The sequence below is a fragment of the Rhipicephalus sanguineus genome, chromosome 6 (genome assembly GCF_013339695.2).
Source record: "Rhipicephalus sanguineus isolate Rsan-2018 chromosome 6, BIME_Rsan_1.4, whole genome shotgun sequence".
Taxonomy (NCBI): domain Eukaryota; kingdom Metazoa; phylum Arthropoda; class Arachnida; order Ixodida; family Ixodidae; genus Rhipicephalus; species Rhipicephalus sanguineus.
The window spans coordinates 72,489,337-72,506,783 of NC_051181.1; the positions used below are offsets into that span (position 1 = coordinate 72,489,337).

The 17,447-nt window shown below is 47.4% G+C and overlaps 2 protein-coding genes across 2 annotated transcripts in view; one reads left to right on the plus strand and one right to left on the minus strand.

Annotated features, from left to right (window-relative positions):
- Positions 1 to 17,447, minus strand: part of LOC119397333 (protein dissatisfaction-like) — a 332,205-nt gene that overhangs the window by 291,864 nt on the left and 22,894 nt on the right.
- Positions 3,178 to 4,368, plus strand: LOC119397336 (uncharacterized). Its single transcript, XM_037664769.1, has one exon. It carries the CDS (start codon positions 3,178 to 3,180, stop codon positions 4,366 to 4,368), a length of 1,191 nt encoding a protein of 396 aa, XP_037520697.1.

A 17,447-nucleotide genomic window follows, 5' to 3' on the forward strand; every position in this document is an offset into this window, starting at 1 on the left:
TGTCTGCCAGTCAGCCAAAAAAAAAAAAAAAATAGGGTTCCTTTTCTTTTTCAAAGTAAGCAGAAAATGTGTGCCTATGGGCGCCCATGAACTCAAGCCGCCCTGCTTTTGGTCAATCCGTGCGTGGTCAGTTTTGGTCAGGACCGTGCGTGGGTCAATCGCACGGTCTGCGCATACAGCCAAGTGAGTATACGAGGTACATCTCGCTCGGCATTTTCTAGAGACATGCACCAACAAAGTGAAGTGGCAGCATAGTCAAGTTATGGTGGCTTCTCAATCCATTCCCGAGCGATTAAATAGGTTGGAGAAAGTTATGTTGCATATCACGCGACGGCCGCCGGCGCATGAGCGAAGGAAAAAAAAAAATGTTCTTTTTCCTAAAAAAAAAACAAACTAACTAATATCCCTGTTTAAGCCTAGTGGAATAATGTTATTTACCTGCGCGAGCGCGCAGATAAGCTTCCAAATCCCATTCCAAGAACAACTCTTTAGCGCGATTTGCTCATCCTAGAGCGCAGCTCTTAAGCGTCCGTTCCTGCGTTGAGCAGCGGAGCCGTTGTCGTCGGCGTAACTGATAGAGCGAACGAGGACGAAATAGAGACTGCCCCAAAAAAGTTTTCCACCATGAGGGCCAGCGAGCCGCTGTATTAGCGTCTGCCATGCCTCGTGGTGGTGGTGGTGAAAAGCATTTATTTACAAAGAGAGGTGTGGGACCTCTTTAGAAGTTCCTACAGACTAGGTGGAGTCGCTATTCCGGGACCCCATTGGTTGAAGCCGCCGCCCTGGGCTCGCGCTTCTAGCGCAGCGCATGCCTCTCGTGCTCGGACACGAGAATGTGGGTTGATCTGCGAGGCTTGGGAGAAGAAGAAGACGTGCGTTTGTCGAAGGGACACTTCGTGCGTGGAACGCTCTAGCAGACTTTGAATAGTCCGGCGCAGCGTTCGTGTCAACCAGCGGCGGCGCAAGTTGGCGACGCCAGGTTCATCACGTTACGTTGACGCGAAAACCGGGCATTTTATACTCCCACTCGCGCTGCGCCCCGTCGCCTTGACGCATGCGCATTTGCTCAACCTATCGCAAAATCAAAACACCTAAATAGCTGCGCTCAGAATTCGCATTAGGCAGTATCGTAATCGTCGCTGAATATTTTATAAAAATATCACTACTAATTTCAGCAAAAATTATTAATCTTTTATAAGCTCAGTTTATTGGAGAGTTCAGGATAAATTACGCATTATGGTAGGTCTTGATTAAGCCTTGGTCAATATTGAAAGTGGACAAAAGCTTAAGCTATATTGATTGCAACAATAGCAAAAGAACTTTGTTACCAATGAAGTCTCATGATAGAGTTTAAAGGGGTCATGAACCACTTTTCCAAGTAATGATCTAATGGCCTCAGTATCGGAGTGTACTGCCTCCCGAATCGACTGCCGCAAAAATTTCTCGAATCCGTCAAGAATCAGCGGAGTTACGGGGGTTTGGCGCACGCTCCCAGCGCTTTCTCTCTTTTCTCGTGCCGACGAGCGCACTGGAAGCTAGACAGGGAAGGATGGCATGGGGGAAAGAAGTTACGCCAGCGCGCGTCATGAAACGCGATCGCTCTCCCGCTGTGATTCGCTTGCACGAGTGCGGCGCCGGCAAGTGGCGGCATTCCGCGGCAAGAAGCGCATCTGATCCGAACGCCGCTCTCGATTTACGTCGGCTATCGGCCAATAAGCATGCTATGTCTTTGCGACGTACAGCGGACAGACGCCCCGCCCACCGACGAGAGTGAGAACCGGCCTCTGTTTGAAAAGAGGGTGCCTGGGGAAATGGCAACTTCGCGCTCCGCTTGTGGCCATTACGCGGCGCGCACGACTGTAATATTTGGCAGAGCAGTTCATAGCCGTGTCAGCTTTCCGCAGGATGCGTTTTTTCAATCAGCCCAAGGGGTGCTTCATGACCCCTTTAATGACTGTGTAGTTTTTATGCCAACTGCAAGGTATATCTCTAGGTAATTATTCCATCTTCAAATCCTTACATTTTTATGTTCGAAATTACGGAAGTCATTCACATTTTTAAAGACATGTGGTCCAAATAATGCTTTTCATAATTTCCTCAGGGTGTATTACACTCTAAGAACTGGTAAGCGTATCGCAAGAGTAAGAAAGCCGAGTTACTCTTCAGAGCGTTCTCTTACTCTCGCAAAGCATCGCATAGAGTGAAATGCACGTTCACTCTGTACGAAAGGAGAGAGTGAAATGTGCTTATACTCTACCTCCATCTGAGAGAGTGGAATGGCCGTATACTCTTCTGGCATGACAGAGTAGAACGCAGTTGTACTCCTGCCCCTCATATATAGTATATGTCGATGTGCCGGCATACCGCGAGCGATGACCACTCATTATTAAGCACACGCATATACAGTAGAGAGAACTGCATTCGTCGCGGGGCTGGATACAATTAATAAAAAAATAGCTGCGTTTCCAGCGCCTCCCAGTGCTTTTCAGTTTACTGGAATGCACTGGAATCGAGCGTCTCCCAGTGCTTTTCAGTGTACTGGAAGGCACTGAAATAAAGCCAAATATCCGCGTTTTTAGCTTTGGATTTGTGCAGTTAAATAAGCGAATATCACCTCATCGAGTCGGTAGACGATCGAAACTACATTCGAAAGGTTTTTCAGTTCTTCGTATTTCAGTATCCACGTTTTTCGCTCTAACGTCGCGCACGGAGTACATTGCCCTAAGCTAAATGGTCCGTACGGCTAGAGTGCGCTATTACGGCTGTAGTCGCGGAACGTGAACAATAATGACCGAAAATATGTCCAAGGGCGTGACGAAAACTGAAGTGTTCAATGTGCAGTTCAGAAGTACAGCGTTTTCTACATAGAAATGACTAACCGCTTAGCTGGTCAATGCGAATGCCGCACATATCCTCGGTTACGCTAATCTTGTTTGCTGAGAAACAGGCCGGATTGACGTTCTGATACCGGGAAGCACAAAACAAAGAAATGAACTATCTTGTGTGGTTGTCGCATGTACGAAAATACTCAAGCCGGCGTTTCTAAACAAGAAAATGAAGACAGATCACCGATATGGTCAGTGCAATCAGTGACAACATGAAAGAAAAAGGACGTGTTCGTCGTCTCCGAGTGTGGCGTTCACTCTGTTTCTGGACACCGACGCGTTCAGACGCAGCATGTCGTGCTCCGTAGGAGCGGTTAAAGCGGCCGAGTCGGACCGCGGTAACAGGAACGCTGCAATGGAAAATGACGAGTACCGTTTGATTCTGCCTAATCTGCCCAGTGGACGCTCTGTTTTAAACACTGTTTTCATGCATGGTGATGTTCGAGCAAGGCCATTTCGAGTGGAAGACTTCAGAGACACGTTGGACTACCTACGCCTGCTCCCTGAAGTAGTCGCCTTGGGTGCCTACCAGATGAACCACGTTTGGGCAGTAACCTTCAGAAGCGACGAAGGGACCAAAAGACTTCTTGCAAGCAGCGACGTTAAAGTGAAAGGTCGACGTTGTGTCGTCATCGACCCGACAAGTAAGGATCTCCGTATCAAAGTGCACTGGCTCCTGTACAACACAGCAGATGAAGACGTGAGGGCGGCGTTCCTGCCCTACGGCCGTGTCACAGACATTACTCGTGAGCGATGGCGTGTGAACGGAGTTACGGATAAAGGCTCAACAACGAGAACCGTTACTCTGAAGCTTAAAAGTGGCATTAACATCGAGGATATTCCCCATCAATTGCGAGTTGCTGGTGAACAAGCCCTTGTGGTTGTCCCGGGAAGAGCTCCACTGTGCCTGCGATGTGGAAATACTGGCCATATTCGTCGAGATTGTCGTGTACCGCGGTGCGGTCAGTGCCGACGCTACGGTCACGAGGACGCGGTCTGCGCTCGAACGTACGCAAGTGTTACGGCACCTGCGAGGACATCGGCGAGTGAGGACACTGCGGAGCTCATCATGGACGAGGCCGATGCCGAGGAGGCCGCTGGCAGCACGCCGAGGCCTGCAAGCACAGAAGACACGGAGGGACGCGCGGCTAGCGTCTCCCTTACTTCCCAAGCAGGAAAAGAGCTTATGGTAATGGACATTGCGGAAACCTCGGCGCTGGTGGCAGCGACGCCGACAGCAGAAGCAAGTAAGGGAATGGAGGACGTGACCGGAGAGAATTTGCAAGTGGATGAGTTGGCGATGGAAGCTTCCAGCGGCACAACAGGCAAACGGGCGCGGGAAGACATGGGAGACAACGGCGTTGCAGGAGACGCTGGCGTCGAAGAGCCACCAACGAAAGCACTACCACCGCGTCGATCGGCGCTGCGCCCGCGGCCTAATATCCCGCCGGACAGGCGTCCGGCGGCGCCGTCGTCTTCGTAGCATCGAGGGCGCGCCTACGGAGGAGGAACGAGGCGTGCGGCTGGCAGGCTCAGCTGCACTGAGTGGCGGAGGTGAGCATCGTGCTCCCAATCTCAGTCGACCGTATACCATGGCTACGGAAAGCTTTCTCCGTTTTGCTTCACTTAACGTGCGGGGTCTCGCTAGCAGAAAGAAACAGAATCAACTGTATCGATTAGTTGTAGAGCGAGATCTCGACGTTATAGCTGTACAGGAAACCAAAGTTGAAGGAGAACAAGAGACTGGGAGCATGGTGCGGCCTTTTAGTTCACGGTTCAGTGTTTGTATAAGTCATGCCATTGGTTCCTCAGCCGGTTGTGCTTTATTTGTCCGCCAGATACAGGGGTTGGTCGTTGAATCTGTTACATCTAGTTTATCAGGGAGGTTAGTAGTATGTGATTTCAGGCACTTTTCTTCTAAATGGCGTGTAATTACTGTGTATGCACCTAATGTTCAATCCGAAAGGATGTGATTTCTTCCAATCCCTAGATGGATATTGCGATACCGACAGGCAGCTCGTAATAATGGGAGACTTTAACTGTGTGCTTTCTGCACATGACAAGACCAGCAATGCACCGTATAGGGATCCGAGTACGGTAGCCCTTAGCGATATTATAGACCGATATAGCCTTGAAGATGTGGCCGAATGTCTGGATGCGGGGCAAAACATTCATTTTACGCACTTTCAGAATTCCAGTCACGCTCGTCTGGACAGAGCTTATGTAACGGCGAGTATAATACCAATGTGTAACAAATACGTAGTCGAACCAGTCTTTTTTACGGATCACTGCCTAATCTGCTTTAATATCCGTTGTGGCGGCGCTAGACAAAGTAAGTTTTCCTGGGACCTTTGGAAGCTGAACTCACAGCTACTGGAGGATGACATTTTTAAAGAAAAGGTACTAGAACATGTCGGCAAAATTAACAAAACCAGCGAAATAACGATCGGTGCTCAGTGGGAATATTGTAAAAGTGATATTAAGATGATGGCAATGGAAAGAGCCTGTGCAATTAAACGAGAGAAGAGAAAGGAGGAACAATTGCTAAAACATAATTTTACTGCATTGCTAGAAGAAGAAGCAAAATCACCAGGAACATTCTCGGAAGATATTCGCAAGGCTAGGCATAAGCTGGAAGTTTTTGACATTGAGCGTTATAAAGGGGCTATAATTCGAGCTCGTGCAGAAAAATTGTTGGTTGGTGAAGCACCAACAAAACGGTCACTGGGTGAAGAGAAGAGATATGCCCGCAAAAATACCATAGAGGAAATACATCATAATGGTGTCGTTTACACAGATAATAAGGGAATAGAAAACGTTTTTTCTAACTACTATCGAGATCTGTTTAAGCGATCGGAGGTTGACATAGGAATGTTTAGGGAGAAATTCTTACCTTTGATGTCAAAAGTGCCCGAAAGTCTTGTTGTAGGGTTGGAACTGCCCATTTCAAATTTGGAAGTTGAAAGAGCTATTGAGCGGCTAAACCCAGGAAAGTCACCTGGACCAGATGGGTTGAGCGCAGCCTTTTACAAAACGTTTAAGTCCGATTTGTCCCCAATTTTGACTTGTCTCTTCAATGAAGCTTACAAGTATAAGATGTTGCCTCCCACCTTTCTGACGGCGCACACTATTCTAATCCCCAAAACAGATGATAAAACTAAACTCCGCTTTATAAAATCGTATCGCCCCATTAGCTTAACAAATGTAGATTACAAGATCTTCATGAAAATATTAGCTAAGCGATTACAAGGTGTAATAAAGGAAATAGTAGGTCCACACCAGACGTGTGGAATCAAAGGACGCACAATTGCGACCAATATACATAAGGCCAGATCTGTTCTGGAGTGCTGCGATGCGACTGAGACATGTGTAGCAATGCTTCAGTTGGATTTAGAGAAAGCTTTTGATCTTGTGTCACATGATGTCCTGATGAGTGTCTTGGATTTTGTAAACGTAGGCTGCATTATCAAAGAGGGAGTGGCTATGGCATATAAGGGCTGTACAACGCAACTCATTGTTAATAAGTTGGTGGGGGCGCGCATTAACTTGCAACGCTCCGTGCGTCAGGGTTGCCCTCTTTCACCATTGTTGTTCAGTTTGTATTTAGAGCCTTTCTGTGTGAGTGTGATGAACAGCAGTGCCATCCGCGGATTCAAACTGCATGAGAATGAAGTACGATTACTTGCATATGCTGATGATGTGGCAGTTTTTTGTTCAGATTGCGAGAGTGTTAACGAAGTAGTCTATATTGCGAAACAGTTTTGTACGGCTAGTGGAAGTTCGGTAAACTGGGAAAAGTGCTTGGGATGTTGGCATGGGGATTGGCCTTCCACTCCAGTCGTTTTTGCCAACATGCCATGGGTGAATCAGCCTGCGAAATATTTGGGTGTACCACTAGAATTTTATCGTGACAGTGAGCCGTACTGGCGGCGGCAAGCCACTGAAATGCGTGAAAAAGTGGATAAGGTTAGAGGATGGGACTTTTCTATTTTCACGCGGGCCACCATATGTAACCTTTACTTTGTCTCTAAACTCTGGTACACATTACAGGTTTTACATTGCTCGCGTATAAACGTGCAAAAGCTGCACCGTGTGTTTGCAGTATTTATATGGGGATCAGTGTGGGAACGGTCTAGTCGCACTAATCTTTTTCGTCGTGTTCGGTTCGGTGGTCTTAGTCTGTCACATTTGTTTTTAAGACAGGTCGTTAGTCGTTTATGTTTCTGCGAGACACAAGAGACCCGTTTCTACGTGCAGTTATTCAGCTGAGGCTTGGAAGAGTTTTACCTTCACTCGTTGTCAGCTCGGACTATGTGCATGGGGCGCTCTATGGTTATCTAAAAGAAGTAGTTGGTGCATGCAATTTTTTATTGGCACGTTTCTCTAGCGAATATCTAGCGGGAGTAAAACGAAAAAGGTTGTATAGAGACCTTCTCGACATTGTTTTACCGGTACCACTTTACAGGAGTTTGTACCCTGCTGGACGTGGCGAAAATGTACTGGCCCGAGTAAAAAAAATGGCTGTCCCATCTAGTTCAAAATCATTTTTCTTTAAGCTCCATACAGGGACTCTAGAAGTTAAACGTGGATGCATGAAAGGGGACTGTTTGTACCGTGGGGAACGCACTGTTTTCTCTGTTGTAAACCTGAAACCATCGAACATGTCTTTCTGGATTGTTGGGAAGGGGTGTTCTTCTGGGACATCTGCAGAGAACTATAAAAAAGATTTACCGATTGATGCCTACGGGATCAGGTTTTTACCAGTTAATGAAGAAGACGATGGAGCACCTTATAATACTGTTATGTTGCTCGGCCTTCACAGTATTTGGAAAAAGTACATGGCAGTTCGCCATGCTGATATCAATACACTGCCCATTCGTGAATATTTCCGCCAAGTGATCACGAAGTTTATTGAAGAGTGTAAAACTAAAGACCCAATTCCAGAGTGGCTCGAACATCTTGAGCCACTTATCCGTCTAAAGGAATTCTAGTCACTATGTAGCCATTCCGGTAATTACCTCTGTATGTACTGTTTATGCACTGTAATATTATTGTATGAGGTGCAAAAGTAAGTAATAAAGAAAAAAAAAAAAGTGTGGCGTTGTGGTAGCGCGTCGGACTCACAATCTGAGGGTCGCTGGTTCGAATCTCACTTGCGCGTGCTTTTTTTTTTTTCTCGCGTCTTTTTTTTTTGTCGCAGTGCTCGTTATTATGTCATCATTACGATCTACGCATGAATAAATTCTCAAATGCAATATTAAGGCCCTATTTCGCACGGGTTCTGCTATTTCTTTCTTGAGGTGTACTACTACTCCTTTCGGAGGGGTCCGGCTACTCTGCTTCGGCAAGAGTTATGTTACTCTGTTAATGTGGAGTACTGTAACCCTCTCAAGGGGTATTACTATACTCTGCCTCAAGAAGAGGTGATTTACTCTGGAAAAGAGAGTTAAATATGGGACAAGAATATACTCTCCCAAAGAGAGTGCCCAGCACTCTCTTAGTTCTTAGAGTGTTACTCCTACTTTTTGCAGTGGACGCGATTCTCCTAGAAGTACTTCATTCTTTATTTCCTGTTTCATTGCTTTTCGAATGCTACCAAATTTTAACTAGCTTTCCACGAAAGTCATGCGGATAGTTAAAAAAATAAACAAAGCTCACACAGAGATGATATATCGACGTTCCTGCAATCGACGATATGTTCACCACTCGCAGGATAGCATCGTGTCGTTTGCCGCTCGGCACCATCACACGATTACGGTTCCCACGCGATGCTTGTCACTGTCGATGACAATCTTTGATGACGCTTGTCGTCACTTGTATTATTCGCAAAACGCACAACTAATTCTCGTGTTTACAAACGCTGCCGAACTCTTCACAGAAGTCACGTGTCGGATTGATTAGGACTGATTGGCTTAGCGCCATGGTGGTTTTGAGGCGCCTAGCCAGGCTATACTGACGTGATAGGCGTGCGCAGGGTTCCGCTTTAGGGGGGGGGGAGAGCAAAGGTTCGTCGCACAGCCCCCCCACCCTACTAAGTCAATGTATGGGGCAGATTTTGCGACCCCCCCCCCCTCTTAGATGACTAGAAGGGTCAATGTACGGGGCAGATTTTGCGCCCCCCTCTTAGGTGATTAGGGGGGGCGGCCGCCCCTCTTCCCCCCCCCCCTGTGCGCACGCCTATGACTGACGTCACTCCTCCGGTATCGACTGAAAGTTTCGCAGCAAGGTGGAAAGCATTTATACGGCGAGTGCGGAGTTAAATGAACTCCTAACCTTGGACATCGGAGTATAATAAGGCAATCCGTATCGTTGTACGCCGTCATTGATCTACCGAAATATAAATAACATCATGTCTAATATACTCCGACCCATTGCAATGCCTCGGAGTCTATGGCAAGGCCATCGAAGTTTAGCTGGAACAATATAATGCGAAAGCTCGCAGCTATCTATGTATGTTCTGTGTTTATACACCGCGGTAATACTGGAATTTGGGTCGAGCTGTTGTTTTCCTAATTATGAAGAAACGCCTGTATCACCGTCGGAGGAAACTTCTCCCCGTGTTCTTACAGCTGCTCCTCACAACGCCCATAATTTTGCGTTGAATAGTCTCCGTATATACTTCCACATAATCGTACTTCCACAATAAGTACTTCGACATAATAAAGAGTTTTAATGCGGGTTCTCCCAAACATCTGCAGCTTTTTCGTAGCCTGAGAGAGTACTGAGAGAGTACGAAGGGGCGCAAGAGCTTGGGGACACAGCGCCATGACACTAAAACCCTCTATTGAGGCGCACTTTCTGGAGCATGCCCGTAGCCAGAAATTTTTCTCGGGAGAGGGCGGGGTTAGGAAGGGGATCGCCACACCCCTCACCCTCTGGCTACGGGCCTGTTCCGGAGAGCGGGGTAAGCGGCTCTTTGCGGCTCGCGCTGCGCTTCCTCGTCTCTGTTTACTTGGAGGTTAACGTTTACTCACGAAGTATGTGAAAATGGCCGCAAGGACGCTATATATATACTCTCTGTTCATCACCCAGTGTGTTGCATCTTTATGTTGCAGAGAGTTCACTGGCCCTGGGCTCGGCTGGGCCCTCACCTGCCGACCAAATGTGACTCCACAATGGAAAAGCGTAAGCTTTTTTCCGCTGTTTCTCTTCTTCTCTTTGTTTTTTTTTCTTTCTTTCTTCCTTTCTTCATTTCTTTTTTTTTTCGTTGTGCGCTAGCTCACAGAACGAAAGAGGAAATTTGTTGCGTAGCGAAGCTTTCGGCTCCTGCAGGCTTCGTGAGTTCAGCAATAGCCTAGAAAGATTTACTGGTCAGTTGCTTTCATCAAAAAAGAACAAAAAAAAAAGAAAGTTTGTTTACCATGTAACGTCTATGGTACACAGAGGGAGGACGTTCTGCATTTATAGGCGTGGCGATCATCATAGCAGAGGCTCTGTGTTACTGCGGGTTGCCCAAGGCTAGATTTATTATTACATGCGCTCAGCACACGGAAGACGGCGTTCAACAAAATGCTCCCACGGTAGTGGTATTAGCGTAACTCCAAGCGGCACCAGAAATTCTGTACATCGTTACTGTTTTTTTTTTTTTGTCACACATCAAAAATACAAATCTATTGGGACTAAACATTGATGGCTCGTTCACAGAAAGCCATATACGTTGAAGTTATGCGCTGAAGTTATGCGCCAACTACAGCCCGAGGTTGTACTACATTGGTAAAGTCATATTAAGGAGCACTTTAGCAGCTACGCTAACCAACGGCTGCTTATTGACAGTGTTTTGAGGTTAAATCGAGCACCGGCGCAACGCCGTCCTGCCGATTCCCCATAGTGGGAGGGACGCGAAGGGAGCGTAGGGAAAGGAGGGCAGGAACGCAGTGGTTGGTTGGCCCTGGACTCTGGCGTGCACCCACCCTCATTGACGGGAGTGTCCGGCGCTCACTTGCTGACTTCCCGACGCACCGCCCTTCGCTGCAGCGACGTCCCGCTGTCCGGTGCCGAGGGCGGGAAGTCAATGGGGGCGTGTCTCTCTCTTCCAGCGCGTCATCAATGAATGGCACCCAATCGGCCAGCGTTTGGCAGCCGTACTGCGGTATTTGAAAGGAGGGCGGGCGCGACGTCTGCGATGTTTATTGGTAGCTGTTCAGGTCCACCTGGGTTGTGAGCGTCAACAGGAGACGGTGATCCGGAAAATAACGGCAGCTACATAACGTACACTCCTTGGCAGTCTGGCCTTTAGTAAGAGCATAAATTGCTTCAAGCGATATCTTCGAGCATTTCAGACTTAAGACTCACAATTGGAACGGCAGAGGACCACGCTCCACACAAGACGGTATGAAAGGAAAAGCTTAGCCCTTTTATTTTTATACCGATGGTGAGATCGTGGGTAGATGATGAGACGATAATTAAGGGGCGAAACATCGCGCACTTGCATTGTATCAAAGCGAAGAGCCCACACGGATTTAAAGTGCATTACGCTCGCAATGCCTACGAAAACATGCGAAGAAATAAATCGTTTTTGTTGAAATCGCAATTTAATTGAAGTCGTAACAATTATTTGTATCAGCGTTAAGTTCCATTTTCTCAGTAAAGGGAGAAACTTGAACTAAAGTAATAAGAAATACAACTTGCCGCACTGCCCGTTCAAACTGCTTACTATAGCCAACTATATTTGCTGCCAATTTTCCGAAATGGCTCCACCTCTCAGCAATTGTCGTTGCGCCTAACATGCTGACACGCTGACACGGCAGCGCACACGTGCATCTATGCCGCGGAACAGCATCAGGCCGCTTTGTCTCCTGCTGTCGGCGTCTTCGTTTCCCTTCCCCTCGCTCCTATTCCGTTAATCTAATGGGCGGTTGATTCATTACAAGCATTAACACAGCCTCATAATATCACTACATATTAATATCCTTTTCTAAACAAGGACGCTGCATTAAACTAACAAATTGTTTCGCGATTTGCATTCTCTTGAAAAATTGCGCTTGGGAGATTGAAAACGCACATGACTCCTATCAGGCACGTAGCCAGGATTTTTTTTCGGGGGGGGCCCAAGGCCTAATTATTCGAAAGTAAGTCTTCTCATGGCAAAAAGAAAAAAATGTTGTCCGGGAATATAAAAGGCTGGACGAATTTCGGGGGGGGGGGGGGGGGGGCCCGGGCCCCCCGGGCCCCCCCCTTGCCTACGTGCCTGACTCCTATGTAACGTTATATTAATCTAATAATTACTATTTTGTTTGATTACCATTTCCGCTGGCGCCCATTGTTCTTCGAAATGTGAATGAATTGCTATAGGTGAGAGAGTAGTGTTATGAATGCGTATATAGACCAAGTCACGAGAATAATTGTCATGTCGCCAATTGCTATTCCATTCACTTTCTTTAATTTATATTCACTGTTTGTTTTCTTTATTGATATAGGCCCCTTGGAAGGAATGTCGTTACGAAGGAGTTTTGTCGAACGATGGTGAATGGGCTAAAAAGAGTTACTGCGGAATTAATTATTCTTTCAAAGTCGTTTCCTCGACTGCTGCGAAGTGATCGCATCTTGTGTTCTTACTAGCTTATCTGGGCGCCTGTCAAACAAACGTCTGAGGCTAGCTATTTCAGTCCTTCGCATCGCGAACCTGAAACTAGCAGAAATATTGTTCTTATAATTGTTGTCCCGCAGTTTGGAAATTAGAACGCTCATAGCTGCAATTTGCAGCCTTTAAACCACTGCGCGAGATGTTGGGCAGATTGGTAAAGTTGCATGGTGACTGATTTAGTAGTGCTAATATTTATTGACTGAATATTTCTTGCTTTGAAGTCAGCGTTACACGAACGATGTTCTTTGTCCTTGTCATTTTTAGCGCTAACCATGAAACCGCTATAGTATAGCTTAGGGACTAAGATGCTGCGCAGGTAATTCGGGGATGCGGGCTCGATTACCGGCCCCGGCGGCCGCACTCCGATGAATGCGAAATGTAACTATATCGGCGTACTCAAATTTCTTGGCGCATGCTGAACAGCCGTTGTGTTCGTTTTTGGATCGCCATGAACATGGTATCAGTCCAGGCGAGAGCAGAAGTGGAGCTGTTTATTCTTCAGATACAGGCTCAGGATGCATGGCAAAAGTGGCTCTAGTTGTCTGTGTAGTCGAAGGGTGACGCATAGATGGCAGCACCGTAGGAAGCGATCTAATTTTGCGCGCTTATATAACAAAACCTACGTGGATAGAATTATTCCGCGGTCCCCGCTACGGCCGGCGTGTATACGCAAACAGGCACGTAGGCAAGGGGGGGGCCCGGGGGGCCAGGGCCCCCTCCCCGAAATTTGTCCAGCCTTTTATATTCCCGGGCAACTTTTTTTCTTTTTGCCATGAAAAGACATTCTTTTCGAATAATTAGGCCTTGGGCCCCCCCCCCCCGAAAAAAAATTCTGGCTACGTGCCTGTACGCAAAGTTTCAGCGGAACACCCCCCCCCCCCCTCCGTTCAGTCGGAAATACCCCGATAATGCTCCACAATGAATAAAAAATTAAAATGAAGTGATGATGGGCTCCTCACAATAGCCTGCCTAGGGTCCCTGGTTTTCCGGGAGTAAAGATGGGAAATACATAGTCCTTGAAATGCAATATCAGAGCCTTCGGCTGTCATTATCGTCAAAAACCTGCGTGGCCAAAACCCTGCCCTGTATTCCTGTATTCTCTCGGGCCTACCCAAAGCAAGGCCCGAGAGAATACAGGTATCGAGTGCCCCCCTTAGGTGATTAGGAAGGCGGCTGGCCCCGGCCGCTCCCTGTGATATGCATAAAGGGATACGACTATGGAAAGCCCGGGGCGGGGCACTTCGTTTCTCGTTGCATAACAGTTGAATCAAAAGGGTAACGATGCTATTAGAAATGAGCAAGAAGTCATTGTACAAGTACTTCAATGAATCAGTACAACATAAAACAGGAACTGATTACGTAATACACATAGGAAGACAGAGAATATCAAGCACAGCGCAGGTGCTGAATGTATGAAGTTCAAAAAATTACGTGCAGTCTTTTTACAAGCTCTGCAGCTCGGTACAATAAAACCTGAAGGGACTGTACAATTGACTGAGAACAGTATAGGCCTATTTATATATGCAGCACTTATCTGCGACTGTACTGACAGTTCTTTCTTTTACCGTCGCTGGCACCGCAGGGGATCGCCTCCTGGACATTCCTTGTAGAGTCTGCGGCGACAGGAGTTCAGGGAAACACTACGGAATATACAGCTGCGACGGTAAGCGACCTCGTAAACACGTTTCATACATTAGATATATGTCAACCAGTTGTGCACATGCAAGCGCGATGAGTCATTTCATTGGTTTGCAAATTTTGTGTAGAGCCTGCACGTCTTAATAAAAGAAATGGACAGAAAAGTACGATTGTAAGCCCGAAACAGCAATTACATTAAAGGGCCCCTGACAGCCAAATGTTTGTGTGCGACCTTTATGCATTAATAGCTTTGCGTCTGATAATCTCAAATCTGATTCGTAACTACTGCACGTGTCGTATGAGCGTCGTTAATTATGACCAATTGTGGCGTCACCATAAAACGCCCGCCTGAATCATAAGAAAATAACGCCCCACCGTGGTGGAGTGCCACAAGATCACGTGCGCTCAAGCTTTGGTAATCTTGAGAGGACTCTTTTTGAACCGAGGCCCCGCGTGCGGTAGACAATGAAACGACGGGGGTGCTGCGTTATCGGTTGTGACGCACCAGTCACGTTCTCCTAGCAAAATTTCTGTCCACAATTAGACGACGCGTGGCAGACGCATCTTCCAGGCACCCACTCTCAAGAACATGCCCCCTCGAAAAAAAATATAATAACGGAAACGTTCCTTGCTGTACTCAAAAAGCCACTGGCTGAAAGAGGACCTGCAACATTTTTTCACCATGCATGGTAAGAAAACGCTGCCGATCGGTAGTCGAAGCTGCTGAGAACGTGTGAGCCAAACATATAGCGCAGTACCTCGACGTAAGATCGAGGGAAACGGAGAAAAATAGTCCCCGTGGAGCGCGAGTCGTAGTATTGTGCGCGCCCTGCACGTGTGTATGATGTCGACAATTCTCGCTTTGCTTGCTCAACTTCACAGAGGAATCCCTATCCGCGACATAGTAATGGCGATGTCGCGAGGTACTAAAAACTCGGATAAGCACTCACGCTTACCTTAAAGGGGTCATGAAGCACCCCTTGGGCTGATTGAAAAAACACATCCTGCGGAAAGCTGACACGGCTATGAACTGCTCTGCCAAATATTATAAAGTCCCTGGATATTTTTGGGAAAGTACCGTCTTTCTTTTAACCGAGCCGCCACGCCGAGCACCCTCCTCTCCCGCCTTGCACCTCCCCAATTCACGGGCCGTCGCCTGGGAAACGCGCGCGTTATCTGCGTGACATAGCATATTCTTAATAGGAAAGTGGCGCGAGCCGGGTTATAGGGCCGGCGCCCGCACGGTGGTCGTTTGGGAAAGGAGATGGATACGGTTTGGACACTTGGGAGAGGAGGGTTGGACACTTGGGAGAGGATATGGAGGAGAGTGTCGCTACTTTCTATATATCAAGGGACTTTAAAATATTACAGTCGTGGGCGCCGCGTAATGGCCACAAGCGGAGCGCGAAGTTACCGTTTCCCCAGGCACCCTCTTTTCAAACAGAGGCCGGTTCTCACTCTCGTCGGTGGGCGGGGCGTCTGTCCGCTGTACGTCGCAAAGACATAGCATGCTTATTGGCCGATAGCCGACGTAAATCGAGAGCGGCGTTCGGATCAGATGCGCTTCTTGCCGCGGAATGCCGCCACTTGCCGGCGCCGCACTCGCGCAAGCGAATCACAGCGGGAGAGCGATCGCGTTTCATGACGCGCGCTGGCGTAACTTCTTTCCCCCATGCCATCCCTCCCTGTCTAGCTTCCAGTGCGCTCGTCGGCACGAGAAAAGAGAGAAAGCGCTGGGAGCGTGCGCCAAACCCCCGTAACTCCGCTGATTCTTGACGGATTCGAGAAATTTTTGCGGCAATCGATTCGGGAGGCAGTACACTCCGATACTGAGGCCATTAGATCATTACTTGGAAAAGTGGTTCATGACCCCTTTAAAACGAAATTAAAATATCTTGAAGGCAACGTTCACCACTATTATTCGGTCACAAGTGCCCACGTACGCAGGACAATCAACGCAAACATATGGAGTTTGTAATTTTGGTGCCATGTGCACGGGTCCTTTTTAAGGTGCACGAGAAACAAATGTCAGGGTTAAAACTGGCGATTGGCAGAATATAACGTTAAGAACAATGACAAAAAAGTTTTTTTTTCTTATGACACATAGCATTTTCATTTGAGTCTTCTAATGATATTGTTGTTTACTCGCCTGAACACATGTCTAAAAAGAGTAAGCAGTACTAAAACTCTCGAGTAAATTCTGAGCAGTTATATAATGCAGGCGTTGGCAGGCAGTGACGTCGATCGAGCAATGAGGCAAAATTATAAAGTAAAAAATGGAGCGGACCATTTGGCGCAGATAAATATGTGGCGGGAGTGAAACAAAAACATCCTGGTATCAGTAGTGTTGGCCGTGTCTCTATTAATAGAATTGTCGACAACCATACATGTAGCCGTTTATTCATCGTGGGATGATGCAGTCCTCGTGAATCTGTATATGTTCACGGGCACACAATCCTCACCTTGGTGTATATAGGGTTTTTTAATTATAGGGCAGGTCGATGTTGGCTACATGTGGCGGCCACGTTGTTTTGTTCACGTCTGTGTGCCCGTTTATTATTATTATTATTATTCGGTCACTGATGCCAAATCATTGTGGTAAGTTACACGATTGAGCAGCGCGTCGAAATAATAAAATTTGATCACCAAAATGACTCTGTTCGTGCGAACGTTGTGGGCGTTTCGCCCATTTTATCTTCTTTTGCGACGAAGCGTATTTTTGAATGAATAGCTTGTTAACAAGCAGATGGGACGACGTCAACCCACTCGAGGTTCACCAGGTGGAAATGCATCCACAAAATGTTTCTGTTTGGTACGGATCTTGGGCCGGCGGCGTCATTGGTCCGTACATTTTTGAAAACGGCGTTGGTGAGGCCGTCACCGCGAACGGCGAGAGGTACAGAAGGGTGGCAACCGGTTTCTTTTCTCCCGACTTGAACGATATGGACGTAGATGAATGTATTTCCAGCAGGGCGGCGCTATGTGCAACAGAGCGGACGCCGCGATCGACACTCTGCATGAACTATCGCAGGGCTATATGGTTCGCTATTCGCAGTTCTGACATGAACCTTAGGGCCACCAAGATTGTGTCGTTTTGCTCCCGCTAGGCGGTTTTATTGTGGGTTTTCCTGACAGTCACAGGTCTATCGTCAATTAAGCGCGCGATCGACCAATGCCCTTATAAAGTAAACTAATTCAGGGCCTTCGGCCTCAATTCAGCATGAAACCACTCCGCGGGCAAAGTCCATCGAAACATTGAGCCACTTCGGATCCGCGTGCCACGCCTTAAGACATTTGAACGATGCTATATTCCATATATAGTGCATACATGGACCTTCGAA